General features: G+C 40.7%; 1 protein-coding gene across 3 annotated transcripts in view; it reads left to right on the plus strand.

Moving 5' to 3' along the window:
* The window catches only part of SOX13 (SRY-box transcription factor 13), a 76310-nt gene that overhangs the window by 21386 nt on the left and 29396 nt on the right, over nucleotides 1–25528 (plus strand). For all 3 annotated transcript variants that reach the window (XM_060773006.2, XM_060773008.2, XM_060773007.2), the window contains exon 2: nucleotides 23522–23729. In XM_060773006.2, the coding sequence (XP_060628989.2) occupies nucleotides 23523–23729 (207 nt within the window). In that variant the 5' untranslated portion in view covers nucleotide 23522. The remainder of the gene's footprint in view (nucleotides 1–23521; nucleotides 23730–25528) is intronic.

Here is a 25528-nt window from a genome sequence, read left to right on the forward strand (position 1 = left end):
GAGGGGGAGGGCAGCAAGATTGATTTGTGCAGGGACAATACGGTTCCTGCTGGTGCAAAGTCATTAAAGGTTTACAGCACTGTTTGTTAGTGTCCTTGCTTATAACCAAGACATCCCTCTAGCTAGGATACAGGAGGATAGGGGCGAAGGGAGGGAAAGAGCAGGGATTCTCTTCTGCTTTTGGTCTCTGACACCTTGGTGCCTGAACCTTACCCCTACAATTCAGGAATATTCTCAGGTTAATTACTCTCACCAAAAATGGCTAAGAACAAAGAGGCTTAAAACAGAGCAGTGCCTTTTAAATATCAGGGTTTGGTAAAGAACTTGCCATTTTGAGATCTGCTTTTTCATTTTCCGTTTTTGAAAGTTTCTAGCTCCATGATAGCAAAACAGGAAAGTTTGCAGATATGTGGTTATGTGTCTCCTTGATCACAAAGATATGCTCACTGTATAATTCTGGGAAGTTGAATGCTAAGAGAATGAAAAGGAAGGCTGCTGTGGTGAGGCAGAGTATTATCGATTGAGATGTCTAAAAGGAGAGGATTCAAGCTGTAGTGTTCAGTGTTTCGAGAAAGTCTGAGAATAATGAGAATATTCTTTGGGACTTCTGTTCTGAAAGAAAGTGATGTCAAACTGAGTCAATCTTGTTCAGTGCCCAGTACCAACTATAATTCTGTATCTGATTTACTTGCCAATATAAATTGTGTATTTTTGTGGCTTCCTGGTAAATAAAATGGAGACTAGTATGGTGAGTAGATAAGTTTGCATCAATTGTCCATTTTTCTAACTGCCATTATACATTTATATAGTGCCCATCTTTTTAAAAAATATATATTTTCTTGACTGTGTAGTGGTACCAACTCATTTTGATACATTGGCACAACATCTTGCATCATCTCACAGTGCCATAACTGCACATATTAATCAGATTGGTCACCGCAGATTTTAACTACAGACATGAAATCATGATATTAAATCTGTCCTATTTTGTACAACATCACTGAATTCAGATCAAGACAGAAAAAAGTAAAAGTAACTGCTGGATAAGATCTCTTTGCTTCAGAATAAATGGTAGCATGAGAATGTAGGATCAGGAAGACCAGAATTGAATTCCTTCTCATTCAAGTGCCAATTAGTATTGTGTGCAATGTTATCACTGAATTCAATCAGAATTACTTCTGATTAAACAGGCACAATATTTCCTGCAAATCGAAAGGGATCTACCAACCAGAGCACAAAATGGAAAAGTTGCCAGTACAATGCTGCTCAAGGGGAAGAAGCTCATTGGAAACTGCAGCTTAATATAGATTAGGGATTTTAATACAGGTCTGAAATTAGCCAGTAGTTCTGCATAAAGACTTGCTTGAAGGGAAGAATCAGTAGAATTGGAATGTTAATGGTTGATGTATTGTCAAAGGCTTTCATGGCCGGAATCACTGGGTTGTTGTAGGTTTTTTCGGGCTATATGGCCATGTCAGGAGAGAATGCCTCTGGAACATGGCCATATAGTCCGAAAAAACATACAACAAGCCAGTTAATGGTTGATTTTAAAAAACCCACCAGAATTCATTTTAGTATGTAGTTCCTTTTTACTTGCTGCTGCAAAACCAATGGGAGCCAGAATTCCACTATAAATCTCATACCAATCTACTTTCTGATCTCCCCTTTTGTAAAGTAAATTAGAATTAATATTCTGCTGTGGCAAATGGAGTACTGAGAAATCCAATCTTGCTAAAGCCTTGCCTAGTTATTTCATGGTAGAGGCAAGATTCAGAGCAGAGACTTTCTGCCCCATGGCACTATACTGTTGCAGTGTTATGTTACACTTTAACTGCCATGGCTACATTATATGGATTTCTGGGTTTGTAATTTAGTGGGGCCCAATAATTCCCTAAATTATAATCTTCAAATTCCAGAATTACATATGGTGTTTCCAAGGCAAGTGGAATAATAGCACCACGACAATGCAGTGGGATACAGCAGTCATTGTTCCTAGATTAATCTCTTGACCACTATAGTGTAGAGCAGTGTTTCCAGAATTTGGAAAAGGATTTTTAATGGATTATAACACCCACAATCCCCTAACATGGCCAAGCGGTTTCTTGAAAGTTTGTGTATTCTCTTTCAGGGTAACAGTCCCTGGGCCTGTGCCATTGAGCTGTCTGTGTTCAAGAGTATGTGCGCTCTCGCCTGCAGAGCTCTTTTTGACTGTGGCAGCTGCATATCTTTCAGGGTTTCTCAGCTAGGTGCCAATTTGCCAGGACAGCAGAGAGTGTCTCCCACTTGCTCTCATAGCTCCCTTTCAGGTCTGTATCCTGGTGCCATGTGCTCCCCATAACAAATGTGTGACATAAGCATAGCTGTGTTGCTTGCAAAGCAACTGTGCCTTGCCCACAGTCTCTGCTTCGAACACAATGCCAGATCAAGGCAGGTGTGGGAAGGGTTGCCAAAGCTGTTTTGCTGGAGAGAAATAGCAGCGGGAAGATAAATAAGGGCGCACTGTGAGGAATGGAGTGGTTTGGGAACAGGTGCCTCAGGAAGCCTGGAGACACAAAGAGCCCCTTGTCTGTTGTCCAGAGTTCTGGAACAAAACAAATGCCATTCTTTCCTAAACTTTAGGGTGGATCATGTGTAACTGAAAACCTGCTAACAATGCAGGAGCAAAGTTTCCTCTCTTGAAACTCTCTGTTTATTGCTCTGTAATAAAAGGACCTCCTTTTCCACAAAAAAGGCTTGGGGTTCTTGTGATCTCCAAGGCACTACCATAAGGAAGGGGATCTTCCCTTAGCTTAGCTAGATGGCAGTGATATGATTGCTGTAAAATGGCATAAATCTGCTGGGAAATGGGGGAGAAACACAGTAGTATTGCAAATCTATTTCCAACATGACAAGAAGCAAATGAGATGGTAAATGGAAACTCTGTAGAACGTGTCTTTTTCTTGTGTCTTTCTGTAGAACATGTTTTGCAAGCATCCTAACAAGCCAGACAGGCATATATATGGCTAGGAATTTTATACAGCATTGCCTTGGTTCATGTTAGTAATTTTCCTTATACAGGCAGTTCCCAAGTTATGAACAAGATAGATCCTGTAGGTTTGTTCTTAAGTTAAATTTGTATTTAAGTGGGAACAGGTACATTTTTAAGTGTAACATATGCATGCTTCGGATAGCATAGGGAAGGTTTAACCCTCCTGTGATGTTTGTTTTGATGTCTATGCCCCTGTTCAGAAGATTTCACCTCACTTTCTGTCGCTGTGATCATTGGATTTTGAAAAAAAATGACTTGTTGTGGAAACAAGGATTGGCCATAAAGCCTCAATAGAGAAACCTTTTCCCCATGATCACTTTTCCAAGAGTTCATTTCCCTTCTTAGAGTTAGATTTCTCTCACTTCCTCTGGTCTTACCCCTATTCTTAATTTTGAGTAGTTTGTAAGTCAGATGTTTGTAACTCAGACTGCCTGTAGTTTGAATGATACAAATATTTCACTAGTAAGGTCTGCAATTTGTTTCATACCAAGTCCTGTATAAAATGAAGTTTGACAATTGATCCCTATCTTGCATGACAATATTTGGGATATTAGCTGAAATAAATATTAAATTTGGTCAAACCCAATTCATTAATATACATTCTAAGGCCAAAGTTACAGAAAACCAAAGTTTTTGTTCAAGAGGTATTTGAAATAGTTGCTGGATTAGGCCCAAAATCAAGACTACATTTTGGTCCCATTATTTAATACGCCAGGTCTGGCAGTTCTGTGTTCAATCTACTGGATTTGTATAGTGTAACAGGTAAGACAGAAAGACACATGTTTACATTATTGCATAAATATTTCCTTCATGAAGAGTTGAGTTGTATCCCACCTCGAATTGCAGAGAGTGGCGGGTAATAATAATACTAACAATGCAAGTGCTTTTAATACATTGGTTTTTATTACACTTATGGACATTATCATCACAATTGCATGGTTGTTGTTTGTATTAGTAACAGGTCTCCAATTAAGCTTTCCTTACAAGGGCATGGAGGTTCAGCCTGCATTCCCAATTACCATGTCGAAAAAATAGTAAGTCCATTGGAGATTATTTAAAAAAATGTCCTTCCTTGTCTCTATGCACCTATTTTCTAGATTTGGTAAAAACTACTGGAATAAATCACAAGTAGTTTTTAAAGCAATCTCCAGTTCTATTCTTAATCTACTTAGGTCCCTTCTACACTGCCATATAAAATTGAGATTTGAACTGGATTGTATGGCAGTGTAGACTCATATAATCCAGTTCAAATCAGATAATGTGGAATATCTGCTTTGATAATCTGGATTACATGGCAGTGTAGAAGGGGCCTTAGTGTTCTGGTTTGCCTAGTCTAAGATACTTCTCTGGAACAGAGAAATTATTAGGGATTTAAGAAGTTCATGGGACAAAAAGACAGGATAATATGTCTTCTTCATATTGACATCGTCCAAAAAATTCTTTGGATTTCAGCTTCTGAGTGAGTGTCTTATTCACTCACAGTTACAGTTTTGATAACTAAATATAGAGTATATAACATTCGCATGTCAGGAACTGGAAGTAACGTCAAAAGTATCCCATACCTATCCCACCAGTCATTCTGATAATATTTTTTATGAAGTGGGGCACCAGGAAATAAAGAAATGGAAAAAATTACAGTTTGAAACAAAAACATAGAATTTTGGAAGACACAACTAAGTATTTTAATGAAGCAGGAATAGTCCTATGGGTTGTTTGGACACTAATAGTGTACAGAAGCTGAAAGAAGTGTTATGAGATGACCATTCACCTAAACTGTAGGCTTTTGACAATAGAATAAGAACAAATACAACATTTAAGAATATTGCCCAATGAGTATGAACTTGAAAGAGGAGTTGTTTTTGGGAGGCTAAATAATGGTTTTGCAACAAAAAAAGCCAGAAAAAAAAGATTTAATATTAATTGGCCAGTGTTTGCAGGCACATTGTTCCATTACCATAAAAGATCAAAATATTGACAAGCCAGTATTTTTATTAATTACAAAAAAGTCATCTTTATTATAATGTATTTATTGAGTGCCACCATTTTACATGGTGCTTAACATGCTAAAGAGCAACAAAGCAGGTCCCTGCTTTCAACTTATACTCTAATGTAGCGGCTTTTGTCTGTTGGAATGGATATTGGCACCAGAGTTCAAATTCCCACTCAGCCATGGAAACCCACCTTGGGCAAGTCACACCTTCTCAGCCTCAGAAGAAAACAAACACAAGCCCTCTGGGAACAGATTGTGCCTAGAAAAACCAGTGATAGTTTCACCTTATGCACGTGGATTGTAACCTTGGAATTATGCATGTGGATTGTAACCTTGAGCATCCGAATGGGACTTAAGCAGCATTTTGTAGTTTTATGAATATTGAAAACTAAATGTGAATGTGTATATGTGCCTTCAAGTCACCTGTCAACTTTGGTAATTCCATGAATATCATAGTTTCTTAAGGCAAGGAATCCTTCTGCTGCCCTGGAGACTAGAACACGGAGAAATGGCTTCAAACTACAGGAAAGGAGATTCCACCTGAACATTAGGAAGAACCTTCTGACCGTGAGAGATGTCCCGCTGTGGAACTCTTCTGGAGTGTGGTGGAGTCTCCATCTTTGGAGGCTTTTAAGCAGTGGCTGGTTGGCCATCTGTCAGGGGTGCTTTGAATGGGATTTGAATTCTTCTTCTCAGGGGTTTGGACTGGATGGTCCACGAGGTCTCTTCCAACTATAATTCTGTGAGTTTTGCCAGTTCTTACCTCAGAAATATAGATTACATCCCAACACCGTGCTAAAGAGATCTGATCCTGCCTAGCTTCCAGGATCAGGTAGGATCTGGTGCCTTTAGTGTATTTAGGGGCTATTATATAGGTTTGTCTTAGGGTCACCATAAGTCAGAAATAACTTGAGGGTACAAAACAATAATGTAGTATCACCAAAGTAGATTTGCTCTTTTTTCCCCTATGGTAGAGTTTGGTTACTCTGTTGCCAATGGGGCAGTGATTCTATTCTTAGGTTTAGTCTGAAATTTAAAGGTACTATCCAAGTTGCTAAACTCACTGGGGATCGAATGAAGCACCTATAATATCTCCTTTGACCTTCAGACTGAATCTCAGTGAAGATTCACTATTACACTAATGTTGGAGCCACTGGACACCATGGCTCTGCAGGTAGTTTTGAGCCAGTCCCTATGCTTCTAGGGGAACAAAGAACTTAGATTTGCATTACAAAGCAACTGGGTAACGTTTCATTTGGGGTCTTATATGTGAAAATGCTCCTGGATTAGTGCTAATACAATTTAAGTGACACCTCAGTACCAGACAATTCCTTTTCTTAATCTTATCACAATCTGTCCTGGTGAGATGCAGTGTGAAATGGCACAATAGGAGCTTTTTCGTAGCTGCAAAATAACATATATTTCTGGGAAAATGAGAGCAGAATACTTAACTAGAAAACTTGGAAAAATGCATTTTCCCCTTTGTATTTATTTATTATACAAATTCAGATTTCATAGGTAATCAATAGTTGCTTTTTATCCTTTCATGCTAAACAATTACAGCACTATAGTTCCAATTTAATTGCTATGGTTGCAACCTGTCTAATCTAAGTATTTCTAGTCTGGTGAGGAATTGAGCTCTCCGACAGAGAATTCTAATACCTCTTCAAAAACAGCAAATTCCAGAATGCCATAGACTGGCACCATAGCAGTTAAAATGGAATCATAGTGCTGTAATTGCATAATGTAGAAGGGCTCTAAGGCTCTGAGCAGGTATGAGGAATAGATAGAGTGCTGTGTTAGGACTTCGTCATGTATTACATGTTTACGATGTAAGATAAGAATGTGACAAATGCAGGTGTCATTGTAGCATACTTTTCTTAGAGTTGGGCTTTGCTGGCTCCTTGTTAAGTGGCAAATCCAAGTTTGTAGTTATATATACATGAACTAATAGTAAATTAGGGGTTCCTACCATAAGTATTTGAGGGGCAAAGCAGCAAAGAAAATGTAGCAGCATTAATAATTTCTCTTATTTTCAGGAATATCATGACAAATAAATGCCCCAGTCCCATAATATACAATGGCAGACTAAAATGGTAACCCTTATATCAGAATTTAAAACACATTTGAAGACCTACATCTTCTGGCAGGCCTACCCAGCCAGTTTTAATCATGAATTTTAAACATGTGTCTTCCATTTATCTTTGTTTGGTGTATTTAAATATGATTTTATAGAGATACGTTTTAATATGTGTATTTTATAGAATGTTTTAGAGTATTATGCATTTGTAGCGATGTTGTAACCCACCTCGAGCCACGAAAAGAGGCAGATAAGAAATAAAATTATTATTGTTATCTTTTTCATTATAAAATAGCAAAAGCAATGTTTGCATTTGAGGGAGGAAATGGGAATATTTTCAAACTGTGGCTGGTTGAAGCTAAGGATATAGAATCTGTGGATACAGAATCCATGGATATGGTGGGCAAATTTAGGTGTGTATGCATGTATGTGCCTGTGTGTCTATCTGTCTGCCTTCTCTTTGTTGTCTAGCTATGAAACAACAGAGACTTTAGTAATGTCCTTCAAGAGGGTACAAGCCCCCAGAGTCCAATGATATTAAAAGATGCACAGCAGCTATGCTATATTGAGTGTCATTTGGGAAAGAAAACTGAAACATTCACCTATTTCCAACTGAGAAATTGTAACAAATAGCATAAACATTTCATGATAGTCTTTCCAAACTTTCTCTCACTTGTTTTGGAGCAGCCATGACTTCTTCTTTCTTGCACCTTGATCTCCTGATAACGGTAGCAGCTGGTGATGATTTGCATGTGTGAATGAGCCATCACTGATCAATCACCACAGTCAGATCTTTGTTGTCACATCACAATGCTTTGCAGTCAAATCAGTTCACACATTCAGCTGTATTTTTCCAATTTCCCATTATCAACTGATGGATATCCTTATGCAGTCCAGCCTGACTCAAGTCCATTGATTGCAGGAGTTTCCTCTGAATCATTGACTGCCCCATGATGTCGCAGTCAGACACAGAAAAAACATAATAACTTGTCAGGGAAGCTCATGGCTATGGCTGGTATTGATAACATGCTAGAATGGAGTTTATGTGATTTGGTGCCATGGGCCACAGGGCAAGACAGCCAATGAACTGTCGCTCAGCAAGTAGTGGTGACAATGTAAGGGAAAGAGTGGGTGGCAGACTCCACAATGATAATGCACGAATGGTTAGCTGAAGTAATGTTTTTTTAGACATGCTAGTCCCAGGGAATATATGGCCTTAAGTGTAAACACCAGTAATTAGTGCTCAAGAAATGGGACTATTAAATCAGATGGACTGTTAAGCAACGAAGATTTTAAGACATCATCATGAGACTCTACTTCAAACAGGTAAATTTCAGATGTTTTCTATCTTCTTTTCCTAATAGCCAAAATGAGGTTTTCTTATGTAAGGAATACTCAGAGGTGCTTTTGACAGTCCCTTCCACTGAAATATAGTCTATGGTTTCCATTAGTATCCATTGGCATCCTCCCATCCAGGTACTAATCAGAGCTAATCCTGCTTAGCTATCCAGACAGAATTTGACTTGTTTGGAGAAAGTTCTACCTAAAGAAAGCAACAGTAATTGTCTGTAACATATGAACCCAACCCCCAAATCTTGAAACATACACATACAATTTAATTTATTGGTAAAATTAACAGTATATCTGAATTGCGTTTCTCCTCAAACGATCTGATTCATCTTCTTGCTTCATATCAAACATTTGAATAATTACTTTGCATGTTTAGTGCCTTTTAAAATATTTTGATTTTTTTTGTTTTAAATTCTTAAGAATCCTTTATTTCCTATTTAGAGGTTTATTATAACTCCTAAAATTTAAAAAAATATATTCTGACTAGCTGTGCCCTGCCACGCGTTGCTGTGGCCTATAGTAAAACTTATCAAAGTTGAGGTAGATATCTGGACTATTATGAAAGAGAGGTACCTACCTATTCCTTCCCCCTTTTCCTCCCCCTTTCTCTCCTTTCTTCCTTCTCTCCCTCTTTCTTTCTTTCCTTCTTTCACTACTTGGTTTCATCCTTCTCTCTTTCCTTCATTCCCTCCCCCTTTCTTCCTTTGCCTTTCTTCCCTTCCTTGTTTGCTTCCTTCTTTCTCTTTTTATTTCCTTTTATTTCACCACTCTCATAACAATAACAATAATGCAATGCCTCTGGGACCTGACACCTCTCCCATTCCCCCAGGGTCTAATAGGAATAATAGCATAATAGTAATAGAAATAACAACCTTTACCCGCCACGCGTTACTGTGGCCAACCTTCCCTCTTTCTCTCCTTCTTTCCCTCCTTCCTTCCTTCCTTCCTTCCTTCCTTCCTTCCTTCCTTCCTTCCCTCCCATCTTTCCTTCTCCTCTTCCTTCTCTATCTCTTTCCTTACTTCCCCCTTTTTCTTTCTCTTCTGGTCTCTTTTCTTCCTTCTCTCTTTCCTTCTTTCCTTCCCTCCCTCTTTCTCTACATCTTCCCCCTTCCTTCACTCCCTCTTTCCTTCCTTCATTCCCTTTTTTTCTTCTCTCCTTCCTTCCTTCCCCCTTTATCTTTCTCTTCTAGTCTCTTTTCTTCCTTCTCTCTTTCCTTCTTTCTTTCCCTCCCTCTTTCTCTACATCTTCGCCCTTCCTTCACTCCCTCTTTCCTTCCTTCATTCCCTTTTTTCTTTCCTTCTCTCCTTCCTTCCTTCCCCCTTTTTCTTTCCCTCCCTCTGTCTCTCATTTCTTCCTTCTCTACCTCTTTCCACCCCTCCCCCTTTTTCTTTCTCTTCTGCTGTCTCTCTTTCCTTTCCTTCCATCTTTCCTTTTCTTTCCTTTTCTTCTTCCTTCTTTCTCTAACTTTCCTTCCTTCCCCCTTTTTCTTTACCTCCCTTTCTCTTCCTTCCTTCTTTCCTTCCTTCCTGTCTTTCCTGGATTTTGACAGGGCGGGAAGGGGCGGGGTGGGGTTTGGAGGTGGCGTGAAGTAAAAGGAGGTAAGATTGCAGCAGGGGAGTGATGGAGCGTGGGGTTGTGTATGTGTGTGCGGCGGCGGGGGGAATGATGGAGCGTGGGGTTGCATGTGTGTGTGCGGCGGCGGGGGGAGTGGGGTTGCGTGTGTGTGTGCGGTGGCGGGGGGAGTGATGGAGCATGGGGTTGCGTGTGTGTGTGCGGCGGCGGGGAGAGTGATGGAGCGTGGGGTTGTGTGTGTGTGTGTGCGGCGGCAGGGGGAGTGATGGAGCATGGGGTTGTGTGTGTGTGTGTGGCGGCGGGGGGAGTTGGGGTTGCGTGTGTTTGTGTGGCGGCGGGGAAGTGATGGAGCGTGGGGTTGCATGTGTGTGTGCGGCGGCGGGGGGAGTGATGGAGCGTGGGGTTGCGTGTGTGTGCACGGCGGCGGGGGAGTGATGGAGCGTGGGGTTGCGTGTGTGTGCGGCGGCGGGGGGAATGATGGAGTGTGGGGTTGCGTGTGTGTGTGCGGCGGCGGCGGGAGTGATGGAGCGTGGGGTTGCGTGTGTGTGTGCGGCGGCGGGGGAGTGATGGAGAGTGGGGTTGTGTGTGTGCGTGTGGCAGGGGGTGTGTGTGTGCGGGAAGCGGCGCGGCGGGGCTTGGAGTGGGCATGGCTTCCGCAGAGGGAACGTTGTGTGCGCGCGCCAGGGAACTTGCGGCTGGGCGCCAATGCGCATGCTCAGTTGTTTTGCCATTTTGTGAGTGTGTTGTTATGTTGTTTTTCATTTTGAGTAGATATGTTTGTACCTTGTGGGTTGTGTTATGGGCATGGGAATTTTGGTTAAGTTTCGTTGGGGTTTTTTGAGTTTTGATGTTTTGCCGTTTTGTGAGTGTGTTGTTGTGTTGTTTTTCATTTTGAGTAGATATGTTTGTACCTTGTGGGTTGTGTTATGGGCATGGGAATTTTGGTTAAGTTTCGTTGGGGGGTTGAGTTTTGTTGTTTTGCCGTTTTGTGAGTGTGTTGTTGTGTTGTTTTTCATTTTGAGTAGATATGTTTGTACCTTGTGGGTTGTGTTATGGGCATGGGAATTTTGGTTAAGTTTCGTTGGGGGGTTGAGTTTTGTTGTTTTGCCGTTTTGTGAGTGTGTTGTTGTGTTGTTTTTCATTTTGAGTAGATATGTTTGTACTTTGTGGGTTGTGTTATGGGCATGAGAATTTTGGTTAAGTTTTGCTGGGGTTTTTTTAGTTTTGTTGTTTTGCCGTTTTGTGAGTGTGTTGTTGTGTTGTTTTTCATTTTGAGTAGATATGTTTGTACCTTGTGGGTTGTGTTATGGGCATGGGAATTTTGGTTAAGTTTTGTTGGGGGGGTTGAGTTTTGTTGTTTTGCCATTTTGTGAGTGTGTTGTTGTGTTGTTTTTCATTTTGAGTAGATATGTTTGTACCTTGTGGGTTGTGTTATGGGCATGGGAATTTTGGTTAAGTTTCGTTGGGGGGTTGTGGAGTTTTGCTGTCCCGTTGAACCAACCTAACAGATTTATATATATAGATAATCAGTAAAATGAATTAGGAATTCTCTAGATCCCCAGAACCTTTTTAAAAACCCACAAAAGGGCAGAAAGTACATTCTGAATATTTGTCTAGACATGCCTAAATAAATAATAAATATAAATTAAAAAATGCTGTCATCTATCATTTACTTGAGCCTCCCAGTCAAGGACAGTATTTTGCTATGATCAGTCAACAATTTGCATTTATTATGTTGGTTCTAAATACTCTCTACTTGTATGCTATCTTGGGCTGTTTAGATGCTATTTGTATAAACCCTTTGTTATAAGAACAGTGTTTTCTTTTTCATAGACCATTAGTAATATGCTGAGTGATGGCAATTGGTACATGGAAAGACAGCAATATTCATTCATATAGTGAGGGAGCAAAAGCTGCTCTGGCAGTTTTGATGGCACCATGGTGTTCAGGGTATTGCTTCCCTGAGTTTCGCATTGAGAAAAAAGTGGGGTATAAATAAAAGTGTCCCGCTCAAAAATGAAGCTCCCACATGTGTCACTGTCATTTACATGTATAGGATATGGCATCAACAAAAGAAGAAATGTTGTGAGGGTTACTGAAACATACTCTATGGTACCCAACTGAAAACAGTCCTATAATTTCCCAGTATTGCTGGGAAGTCCTTCCAGAAAGCACCTATATCAAAACAGAAGGATAGTTCTGGAACATCAAACCTCAAACCAAAGGCCATTCTAACCCATCATTCTCTCTTACAGCTATGGCAATGGCAATCAGAGTAGACCCATTGACTCTGGGTACATCTACAGTGTATAATTAATACAGCTTGATAGCAGTGTGATGGCTCAGTTCTATAGAACCATGGGAATTGTAGTTTGGTGAGGCACCAGCGCTCTTTCACAAATCAAGCTAAAGAGGCACAGCAGATGAATCCTCTGTGAGATTTCATAAATGTCTGGCCTCTATTCAACAGTTGACTTGATCGGTCTACTCTAACTGGAATTACCAATAGTGTCAGGCCAAGTAGTCCAGGGGATCAGTGCCTCCTATTGGTTGACAAGCAAGGCCTCTAGCAAAAACGACACAAAGATGAAGTGTTTCTCTCCAGCTCCCAAACCAATTCTTGGCCAGATAGTAGCAGGATCCTCACATTACTAGTATCTAAGCTATTGTGACATTGCCTGTTCTTCCCTTATCACCCTCTGGTCTCCAAGCCTGAGTAAAAGTGAGAAGATGGTCACTTTTGCACTGCTATAGTATCCTTCCTACACTTGCTTTGTCCCTTTCGCTCGGTTTCTCAAAGTTGTCTTTGAGGCAAAGGAGTCAAGTGAGCAGGGTTGATATTCTGCTCCACACTTTCCTTCAAATACCAGAAATCGGATAATTTGCAAAACAATAAATTTGATGCAGGCTATTCTTTTAGCTGTAGATACTGAAAACGAAATGCACACCAAAATTTACTTCCACCCACTTTAGCCATTCTCACCTGGAAACAATTCTTCTGAAGCTATTGATGGTGACAGGCATCTTTGGCCATAAACCATGTGCAAGTACCATTTGTTTAATATGGCACATAATTTGCCTTTCTTTAGTTTCAGTTGCAAGGGATTAGGCAGTGGTTCTCAACTTTTGGTTCCCCAGGTGTTTTGAACTTCAACACCCAGAAATCCCAATCAGTTTGGAGTTGTCAGAGCTGAAGTCCAAAACACCTGGAGAACCAAAGGTTGAGAACCACTGGATTAGAGGAAGGTATAATTTCTGGATTATTTTTATTTCATATTCCAGTGCTTCTCCTGTTCTAGAGTGAAACAAATCAGTAGGCTTTGGAACCAAATAAGTGGAATGAAACAAAAGTTTTCTTTCTAACATTAACAAAGTAAGATAGATTAGACTCTGTGCAATTGAAGGGATAAAAGGAAAATGTTCCTCCCGCCTGTTATGTTTTAACTCAGATTGATACCTCATTGTTGTCAAATGCAGCTCTTGGGAATGTGCAAGAGGAAGTAGACCCAGTATGGTTGCTTGACCAATGCATTAGGAAGAAATGAAATGCTTTCATCTATCTGGATAAAGCTTTCATCTATCTGGATGGACAAAGGAACTTTATTTCAGAATAAGAATCTAGTCACATAGCTCCTCATTCCCCAAGGCATTTTAAAACTATGAATGCTATCCTTTGACTTAACATTTCTGTAGTGTTAAAGTTTACATATTTCTATTTGATGCATTAACAGCATTTCAAACTAGAATACATAAAATCCATTATTGCCTGTATAATTATGTCAAGACATCTTACTTTAAAAGAAGAGCATAATTTGGGAAAGTTTTATTTGAACCCTGTTGGCTGCCCATTTGAAGCTACAGAATTGGATGGTCAGTGCTCCTGGATCAAAGTGTTCACAGCCATACTATTACTTTCATTTAAAAACACTTTTGTGGCTCTGTTTTAAATGTTTTTTTAAAGATCTTACCCTGTTCAAGGGAGTATCCTTTTCTGATTTCAGATCTTTAAAGTTTTGCATGGTGCCAGTCCCAGGGTGGCTATTTTTGCTGTTGGCATTGGAGCCACCCTTGCAGAAAAAACAGGAGAGGTAGACCTAGGTTTTAGCCAGGAAGGGTGGCAATGCAAAGAGGGAGAATAGCAGGATGCATGCCACAAAGAAATAACAATGGAGGGAGAAAAAAGTTTCTTAGGCCGTGTTGAGAGAGCCTGGCGCCTTCGCAAGATTTTAGTTTGGGGGTTTAGAGATTAATTGACCCTGCTTTGATTATTCTCAGTGGTTATTTTAAACAGATGTGTATGTCCACTTTCTGAGGACAAGGTTGTTTGAGGCAAAGACCCCAGCAATGTGTAATATGTTAGATTTATGTTAGGGTTGCCAGATCTCTGGTTCTGGACCCTCTTCTTTTATTCTCAGGGTGTGAGGGAGATCTAGGGCAGTGGTTCTTAACCTTCCTAATGCCACGACCTCTTAATACAGTTCCTCAAGTTGTGGTGACTCCCAACCATAAAATTATTTTTGTTGCTACTTCATAACTGTAATGCATTGTGATGTAAATATTTGATATCTGATATGCAGGATGTATTTTCATTCACTGGATGAAATTTGGCATAAATACCTGATATACCCAAATCTGAATATTGGTGGGGTTGGGGGGATTGATTTTGAATTTGGGGGTTGTAGGTGCTAGGATTAATAGTTCACCTACAATCATAGAGCATTCTGAACTCCAACAACGATGGAATTGAACCAAACTTGCTACACAGAACTCCCATGACCAACAGAAAATACTGGAAGGGTTTGGTGGGCATTGACCTTGAGTTTTGGAGTTGTAGTTCACCCACAATGATGGATCTGGACTAAACTTGGCACGAATACTCAATATGTCCAAATATGAACTCTGGTGAAGTTTGGGAAAAATAGACCTTGACATTTGGGGGTTGTAGTTGCTGGAATTAATAGTTCACCTACAATCAAAGAGCATTCTGAAGTTACCCCATAATTGGGCCAAACTTCCTACACAGAACCCCCATGACCAACAGAAAATACTGTGTTTTCTGATGATCTTTGGTCACCCCTCTGACCCCCCTCGCAACACCCTATGGGTTCCAATCCCCAGGTTGAGAAACATCGATCTAGGGGTAAGAGCATTGCCTTGAAAAGTATCCCTGCAATTATTTTCCTCTTCCTCATTATTTAGTCTTGGTGTTTTTATTTGAACTGTATAAACTACATTATTGTATTTATGCTTCTTTTATCAAGTTTAATGACATCACCAATCACCATCAACTTTGAACCTTACTGGCACCCACATACTGTGGCATCATGAGGGGTGTCTTGGATTTTGGCCCTAAAATCTTAGGGCCTTGCATAGTCCTGGCCAGGAAACCAAAGTTTAGGTCAGTGATTATGTTATCCTTTATGGAAAGCAGGGGCTGTTGGTGGTGAAGTTTCTAGTGCCCTGATTTGCTCCAAAATCGTGATTGAAGAAGTCAGAAATGTAATATTTTGGTATTTAACTCAGGGCTTGCTTCTGATGAGCCAGTTTTTTGAAATGTATGCTACCAGAATGATTAGATCTCTGATAACTTCAGAGACACAGTCCCAAATTCAAAGAGAATTAACAATGTGGCCATTGAATGTGTATGTAATCCATGGTGAAAAGAAGTGACTTCAGAATGCAGCTCTGAGTAAATGTATGAGTTATAGACCTGTCCTCATGCAAGTTTTATTGGGATTGCTCATAATAATAAAGAGACAGCGTACATTAGTTTTTAAAACCATTCTTTATCAGTAGATAGGATACTAGAGTCAGAGGTGGGGCACCTGAAATTTAATCCCTTTCTAGTGGGGATTTAAATGCAGGTGCCCCACCTTTGGCTCTGGTATCCTGCTGTCATACTCTGATTGTGACATACTCTCCCCTTCCCACCTTTTCATCCTTTCCTCCCTCTCTCCCTCCCTCTATCCATTCCCTTCCAGCCTTCCTTCCTTCCAGCCCTCTCTTCTTCCCTTTCTTATAATAATACTTTACTTGTATTCTGCCCTTTCTCTCAGAGGGGACTCAGGGTGGATTCCAGTATATACATACATAAAGGCAAACATTCAATTCCTAGAAACATTCTCTTTTTCCTTCTTCCTTTCCTCCTGGGGGATGTTTAGCTGGGAGAAAATAAGATAGAGTCCCCTCTGGGAGATAGGGCAGATTATAAATAAAGTGCTGTTATTATTATTTGAAGCACAACAAGATTAATACGCATCAAACAAGATCACTATGCTGGCTGTTGTATTGGATCACATGTCGGACACTTCCCAACTGTCTAGGGCTACGTGATATAACGGTGAATAATGCGTGCAGAGTCAAGTAGGGTGGCCCTATATTATTATTATTATTATTATTATTATTATTATTATTATTGTAGAGAGGAAACATGAGACTCATGTTTGAAGATTTAAAAGGATGTCCCATTGAGAAGGAAGGGGAAAACTGATTTCTGCTGCTCTGGAGACCAGGACACACAGGATCAATGGTTTCAAATCAAATGGCAGGGAAAGAGACTAAAAAGATTAGGAAGAACTTCCTGGAGAGTGACATAGGCTGCCTGGGAGTGTGGTTGAGTCTCCTCCTTTGGAGGCTTTTCCACAGAGGCTCTCTACTAGGAATTCTTCGATTGTGCCTTCCTGCATAGCAGGGGATTGGACTGGATGGCCCTCTGGGGTCACTTCAAACTTTAGGATTCTAGGATTCTATATCAGGAGTATCTCCCTTGTGCCGGCATAATTGAAGATCAACAGGTCAGAGGTTCGAATCCAGGGAAAACACGGATGAGCTCCCTCTGTCAGCTCCAGCTCTCCATGCGAGGGTCATGAGTGAAGCTTCCCACAAGGATGGTAAAACATCAGAACATCTGAGTGCTCCCTGGCTAACATCCTTGCAGACGGCCAATTCTCTCACACTAGAAACGACTTGCAGTTTCTCAAGTTGCTCCTGATATGGAAAATATATATATCGGGAGTAGGCAATATGGGATACACTTTTTCCACTCCCATCCTGACCAAGACCAACCCTTTTGGCATCCAAAATTTTCCTGTCTTTCCTTCTTTTTCTGCCTCCAAAAGAGAAGAGGAAGGGAAGGGCAGGGAGGGGGCTTGGGGAGAACCCCCTTCCTCTCGGCCTACCACCCTGCTCCATCCCGCCATGTGGCCCCCAAGTTAGAAACTTTGCCCTTGCCTGTTTTAAATGGTTCTGTTTTAATTTGTGGTATCTGTTAATAGCTTTTACTATGCTTATAATTCTTTTGTATTGCTTGTAATCAGTTTAAATTGGTTAAATTGATTTTATTGTATGCTGCACTGAGATCTCATGATCTAGAATGGGATATACATATATTAATAAATATATTTTTGGGGGCAGTGTATCCATACTTTGTGTGAAGAAAGTCCCAGGTTTGAATATTGGTTTCTCCAGTTCAGATGTTCTCAAGTTGCAGAGCTCATGCAATGCCATCCTGAGGTTTGGTGTGAAAGCTGTGACTAGACCGAATTGGCTAGACCCTAGTAAGGCATCTTTGGTCCTCGGGATGTTTTGAGTTATACCTCCCATCACGTCCATCCAGCACAGGCAGTAGATCCAAGTGGGTGGAAGTTCTAGTTCAAAACATCTGGAGAGTCAGCAGTTCCCAACTCTTGGCTAGATAGCCAGTAGTCTGATGGAACAAAGAACCTTCAAATATTCAATAGGTCATTGAATCTTAAGTGGTATTGTCTGCTCTATGAAATGGAAATGACCATGATAAGAGATTACTCTAGAGAATAGGGTGGAAAAAGGACGTCTGTCACAGTGCATTTCCTTTGCATGTATGCTATATACATACAGAATAATGATTTAATAATACTTCAAAACATAGTGTTTCATAGTCTTAATTATTATGCTGGTTAACTTGTTTCATTATCCACATAAATGCCAGTTTCTCTTTGAATCCTGCTGGAATTCATAGTCTCTGCTATATTTTCTCCCTTTGTCTTGTACATTATAAGACTTCAAGCTTTGCTTAGCCCTCCCACCCGGTGGAAGAAAAGGAAACATTAAAAGAAAAACCCTGTTACAGGAAGACCGTTTCCATGTACCAGGCCAATTGTTCCCGTTCCCATTGTTTGCTGTTCAGAGCGCTCCCCTTGAGGTAACTACCTGAGACTATTAGAATGAGGAATGGGCCCATCGCTAGAGCAAGCCATGTAACAAGTATAACTGAACACATTTTTTTGTTCAGCAAACCATGTAATAAAAATACAATGACTCCTTTTTCAAACAGACACCTATTAAAGCAATGGACCCATTTTGAGAGTAAACTTCCAGTGGTACCAGAAGGTTATGTACAATAGGAATCTGACCCGCTGGAGGATTGGAACTTTCCCTTTGTGTGCTCTTTTAAAACGAATACATTTTCAGCTCACCACCAACTGATTGTTCCTGATTCCCCCATTGTCCGGATGACAATGCAACCCTCTTACGTGGCTACATACCAGTGAGTGAGCGAGCGAGACCTGCAACAAGAATATGGCTTTCTTTCCCCCTCAGCATAATGGGGTTATGCATTCAATGGGGTTTCTGAAGTAATAAGGACTGGAACGAAAGCATGCCTTTCTTTATGCTCAGTTCATTTTCATCTCTGCTCATTGTATCTTTGCAGGACAGGGTGCCCGGAAGATCCTTTTTACATTTCTCCTGCTCTGACCTTCTGCGGATTCTTTGAGCTCTTCTATAAAATGAATTGTGTGATAACTTGAGAATAGTGGCCTCAGGCCCTCCACGCACAATTTACTGCAGCATGGGCTGTTTCCCTGCCAACGTCCCTTGCATCCAGAATAAGGGGGGCTAGCTGCTAAAGCTCAACTTTGGTTTTCAGGCCTGTACTTTGTAAGCAGTAGGAAGAGACAGGCATGGCACGTTTGCAAGCTTAGCCTGAGACAAGTCCAGGAATCCTACTTTGTGCAACCTTCATAATGGAGAACTTGCCCTTTCATATAACCATAGTGAAGCAACTGATGTTGATGCTTTTGCACCAAAAATGAGACAAATAGCAGTTTGGATCAGGTACATACCTCAGAACAGGCCCGTAGCCAGGATTTCGTTTCGGGGGGGGGGGGGGGGGGAATTTCAGGGGGGTTTTGGGAGGGGGGGCTGAGTTTCGGGGGGGGGGGGGCTGAGTCTGAGTGAAAGAGGGTCTAGCCTAGCAAACCTTTTGTATCATTACCCCAATACCCCCATGCATATGGAATATATTGAGTATGGTGATCAGATCATGATATGAATAAACATAACAGTTTAAATAATGCACCAGTAAGGCCTTTTCGCGAACCACCATGAGAATTTCGGGGGGGGGGGGCTGAAGCCCCCCAAGCCCCCAAGAATCAGAGTTGGAAGGGACCTCATGGGCCATCCAGTCCAACCTCCTGCCAAGAAGCAGGAAAATCTCACTCAAAGCACCCCTGACAGATGGCCATCCAGCATCTGCTTAAAAGCCTCCAAAGAAGGAGCCTCCATCACACTCCAGGGCAGAGAGTTCCACTGCTGAACAGCTCTCACAGTCAGGAAGTTCTTCCTAATGTTCAGGTGGAATCTCCTATCCTGTAGTTTGAAGCCATTGTTCCGCGTCCTAGTCTCCAGGGCAGCAGAAAACATGCTTGCTCCCTCCTCCCTATGACTTCCTCTCACATTTTTATACATGGCTATCATGTCCTCCTTTGCTGAAGAAACCAGATTTAGATCCCTCGGTTCCCTCCAGTTACAGTGCCTGGATTTGAGCCCAACAAAATTGGAGAATCACGCACTCCTATAAAAACTGGCAGTTTACAGCTAAACCAATCTCCGTAATCTGGCAACCCCAACTAAACCATACTAGCTCCTCATATCATAGCAGGCTGAAAATATTGTTCTCTTTTTTGTGTGTCAGGAGCAACTTGAGAAATTGCAAGTCACTTCTGGTGTGAGAGAATTGGCCGTCTGCAAGGACGTTGCCCAGGGGATGCCTGGATATTTGGATGTTTTACCATCCTTGTGGGAGGCTTCTCTCATGTCCCCACATAGGGAGCTGAACCTGACAGAGGGAGCTCATCCATGCTCTTCCCAGATTCAAACCTGTCTGTCTTCAATCATGCTGGCACATGGGCTTAATCCATTGTGCCACCGGGGGCCTTGGGGTGTATCCACTGAAACTCCCTTGCATGCTGGTGATGGAGCAGCACTTCTGTTTTACTGGAAGGTGCTTCCACCAGGTTTTCAGGAATTGCTTCCTCTACATCCCTGCTGCACAGTTTACCCTATTCAGTGGGGTCCTAATATCTGAAGGATTTTCAGGATATAGAGTGAAGAATTGAGGGTTTGGACTAACCCAGTAGCACAGCCTAAATCTGGATCCAGCCCATCACATGTCAGTGGTAGCTATTATGTATTCAGTTCCTGTCATGTGTTCTGACTCTGCTGATCCTACTTTTTTAATTTCAGCTTGAGGGGGATTCATATACCTCTTGTGGGTTTGGATGCATTGAACCGGCCCTTCTCTCCCTTCCACTCTCCTTCCCAATCGGACACGTTTACAAACACACACACTTCTCTAACCGAAAGTATTCTTCTTTTGCCCTCAAAAGGAATTTAAAATTACCCAGCATGTTGCTCAGACACCGCAGCCAAGCCCTTTAACAATTAGGGCGAATAGAGACTAAAGAATTTTTCCTTTGACAGTGTCGTGCCAATGGCAGAGAGACCTGCTTTGTTGCCATCTAATGTGAGAGCCAAAGACTACATAATGCAGTTGGCATCTGTTATTGAGGTGGGGGCTGAGTTCTTGTCACTTATCAGTGCTCCTCCCCGACACATGGATGGCTTTTGTTTCCAGAAGATAAATCTATTTAGTCTCTGGTGAGTTGCAGCATGGATAGGACTGTACCAGGGATGGAAATGGAAATATGCAGGTTTCTTAGCAGAATGGCTGTAGGAGCCAAAAGGCAAGTGGCAAAGGAAACCCAATAGCCTGAAAAGCACAATGATTTGTTCAGAGAAGGGCAGGGAACTGAGATAAAAAAGCCCTGCTAAGATCAGAAACTCTGGCGTGCACAGTGCCCCATTGTTCAGCTGTCACACTTCCCTTTACTTTATTGCTTTTGTCCAACACCCTATTGTTCCACTTCCTTTTGTCCCCTATTCAGTGTGCTGGCTTTTCATTACCCAGCCAGCCCTGTTGTTTTCATTTCTTTTGTCTGAAGTTCCTGAGAGGAAGGTTTTATTTTCAGCAGTTTGATTAATTCACAGCTTGAGACAGGCTTTGTTTGTTATGTAATTACTGCCCTGCGCTTTTCCAGAGCTCCGAGTGGCAGCAATGGTGGCACTTGGCCAGTTGCAATGGCTGCGTTTGCCCTAAACCTGTTATGCTTATGCTCCTGTTTTGTCTTGGTGTAGCCTGGGAGGGCTGTGTGGTTGCTTTGCATTAATTTCCATTCTGGGAGAGGTGAGAGGTCCAATGCAAGATGCTCCGGGGAGTCAATTTGCTCATTACATATTTTATATATTGATATTTCTTTTTTATTTATTAATTTTTTAAAATATCAGAATATACAGTTAACCATTTTTCCAAAAATGTGTTACTAAAGAACCAATATCTGTGATGGAAAAGTACATGGTATTTTGGGAAAATAAACATATACATATTTAACATCTTAATACAACTGATATAATTTCCATTCAAGAAAAATAATGTGCTGTGTATCTATGCTGTTTGCACAAAAATTGCATATATACAGTATATATCTTTCACTCTGTCAGTGCTTCTCATAGCTGTTCCAAGAATTTTCTCTTCTAATTCTGGTCATGTTTCCACATACTTCTGTATTGGGGAGAGACAACGTAAATACACTATTCTTCATGAACAGGGATTCTCAACCTTTTTTAGTCTGCAGGTATATTTAGAAATTTGTCAAACTGCAATGGGCGTCACCACAAAATGACTGCAATGAGGGGTCATTAATAGTTGTGAAATGGTAGCTGTAGGACATGGGTATTGATAGTTACTGTTGGGGTGCATGTAGTCAGGAAGACCATGGAACCTGCCTACAAAGGACAGCATTTGAGTCCAAAATACGAAACCAGATAATTAATGGCCTTCCCCTGTACTACCACACATACTGTGCAAACCTTCTGTAATTTCAGAGAAAACAAACTAGTGAGGTTCAGTGACAAATAACCTGCATCCACATGAATATAAACCAAAGGGAAACCAAAATCAAATCCCTTTAAAATGGTCTTTTGAACTTAATCCTACAGGACACCCATTTCACAGAAGACAAGCCAGTTACTTTTTTCCAGTAAATTCTAAATAAATTCCATTACAATTAATTTCTCTAAATTAATAGAAGGATTAGCCCAGTCTGACCTGCCAATTACTTCTAATACTACTCATTTCCCTTCACCCAGCCAAGTCCCTTTCTTTTCTTTTTGAAAGCTACCTCACTTTCTTGTCTCATCCCTTCTTGTCAGCTACTCAAGTAGGCCATCCAGAGCTAACGGAAAACATTTAGCTTCTTGACTGTTTTAGTTCTCTTGGGTACACAGGAACACTTAAAGACATTCTGTTTTTCTCCCATAATAACAGAGATACTATCTCATTCACATAAACCTCATGCACATAAACCAGGTATGGGAAAACTTTGGCTGTTTAGGTTTTTTGGACTTCAACTCCCACAATTCCTAACAGCCTGTTAGGAATTGTGGGAGTTGAAGTCCAAAGCATCTGGACAACCAAAGTTTGCCCACACCTGATGTAAACCATACTCTGTTGTCACCAATGAGTAAAGCTGATTCAGTTCAAGAGGACTTCTTTTACACTACAACATGTCTCTTAGCTCTCAGGGTGGAAAAAATGTAAAGCACATCTTTTTAAATTTGACATCTAGGGTTTGTATTATTCTGTATAGTGAGATCCTGTATCTTCAGGGAATCCTGACTTTGCATAGATACATGATAATGCCTAGAGAACACATATTTTGTTGGATATGGATACATTAAATTACAGAAGGTGGTCCTGCATATACCAGGGTGTGTATGTGTGTGTGTGTGTGTGAGAGAGAGAGACTATCATTTTATTTCATTTTCAGTATTCTTAATCTTGAGGTTGTTAGTAGTCTGGAGCATTTGATGTGGTGGACAGTTCTGTTATTTGCTAATTTTTTGTTATATTACATACCTCATCTTTTAGTGGTGAATGGGAGTTCAGAAAAGAGCAGTTCAATATATGTGCATATGCATAAATATATACTTAGCTCCTTTGAGTTTGAAGAATTCTAATTCAATTCAATAGTGAGGAAATGTCCTCACTATTTAATCCTTTACTAAATATTTTAGTGAAATCATGTTGCGGAAAGCATATACTTTTATGAAAAATATGAGACTGATCCACCTTTCTCTTCCTTTTTTTAATGCTATTTTTTCTGTATCTCATTTTCCCCCCAGGATGTCCATGAGGAGCCCTGCCTCTCCTCAGCTGGAGCTCAATGGAGCTGGGAACATGGTGAACTGTGCCATTAAGACAGAAGAGAAGAACGAGAATTGCTACGAGTCTACATGGGGAGAGGCAACCAGCACCACACCTGCCTCTGACAAACAACAGAAATCACCCTTGCCACTGAATGAAGTTACTGACTCCCCAATTCTCTTACAGGTCAGGCAAAAACTGTATTTCTTTGTATTTAGAACATCCCTAGTGACAAGGAGAAAAAAAAAGCTAACAAAGGAGTACAGAGTGTCCCAAAAGTCACCATATATAGAAAAAGATAACAAACTCATGTTATTATATTATATATATTTAAATATATATATTTGCTCAATCTGCAGAAATACACCAGAAACATGGTTTCATGTGACATCTTTCTTATCTTTAAGTCATCAGTACCAAGGAGTGCATCTACGCTTACATAATGACAGTTATCTTGGAATGTGTTCTCCATGATTAGGAGAGAAGACTGTGTGCACATAGAAAGACAAAAGGTTAATTTGACTTCTCCCCAGTATCTACCGATAATTCACATGATATTTTGCTCTTTCCGTGAGCATAAAGTTGGCCTTTGTTTGTTATCCTTTGCTTCCTGTTTGCTTTGAGGGTACTATTCTGTGCACTGTGTAGCTGTACCTTTTTGTCATGGCCTTGGTCTTGTACAATAAACTATTTGATCGAAGTGTATACAAAGAAGTGACCAACACATAAAGTCTATCTATGATAGAGAATATAAATTTAACTACAATTTCCCATTTTGCTATGTATGGTGATTTTGGAGAAACTCTCTATAATCTCACTTGTATGAGGCTCAAGTCCTTTTTGCTGTCTGAAGCTCCATATGTGCATCCACGTGATTTCAAAAATACTATAATAAAATATTAATATCTAATACTCTGGAAATCAGGATTCTAATACCCACTTGGCTTTGGAAACCACTGGGTGCCCCGGGCAAGTCATATTTTTTCAACCTCAGAGGACAGCAAAGGCAAAACCCTGTTATGAGTTTGCCTTAGGATCTCTATGTCAGAAATGAATTGAAGGCATGTAGCAACAGTCAGCCAGGAATAGCTGAAGTTTTTGGATCATTTTTTTCATGGGAGATCCATGTAGAGCACATTGCAATAATCTGAATGGGAGGTTGACATGATTAGAGTAACTGTTATTCCATAACTGTTATAAAATCATAAGAGGAGCCATTCTGGATCCAGTCAAATACTTTTCTTTTTAATGTAGTTTATGTCTAGCAAGCCATTTATAGATGGGAAGTCTAAGGCAGGACATGCGTTCAACAGCACTCTCTGAGTCATGTTCCTCAGCAACTGGTATACAGTGACTTAATGCTTTTGAAATCTGAGGTAATATGTAGCTTTCATGAGAAGTAATAATTATCATTTATGCACCTATGTAATCCCTTTTTAAACCATCCAAGTTGATAGTCATCACTACATTCAGTTTCACAATTCAGTTCCCTTTATCTATCCTGAATCTTCCACCATTCAGCTTCAGTGGATGACCCCATGACTCTAGTACTAAGAAGGGGGGGGGGAGACCCCTAATTCTTGTATATTTCAGCCTTAAATTGACAAGAGGCACTATGAACCACCTATGTTTCTAGTGACAGTTAGAACCTAGAACCTAGAGCATTCTTAGATTAGGCATCACATCCTTTGGGAGGAGGACAGCCTCCCCCAGAACATGGGTGAACTCTACTAACCTTGGACAGATACATTACTCCTAAAAGTCTGAATTGTTTTGGCCCAATTTATTACCCTGCTCAAGCAATGGTTCCAAATGACAACTGCCTCGACTCTAGTCAACGAAAAAGTGAGATAGAGCTGGGTGTCTTCTGCATGTCAATCCAGATGTCAGCCCACATCTCCTTATGACCTCACCCAGTGGCTTCCTATAGAAGTTTAAAAGTATAGAATATAAAAAAGTCTCTGTGGAACACCACAAGGTAACAA

This window comes from Anolis sagrei, chromosome 4, assembly GCF_037176765.1.
Source record: "Anolis sagrei isolate rAnoSag1 chromosome 4, rAnoSag1.mat, whole genome shotgun sequence".
In the NCBI taxonomy this organism is placed as follows: Eukaryota; Metazoa; Chordata; class Lepidosauria; order Squamata; family Dactyloidae; genus Anolis; species Anolis sagrei.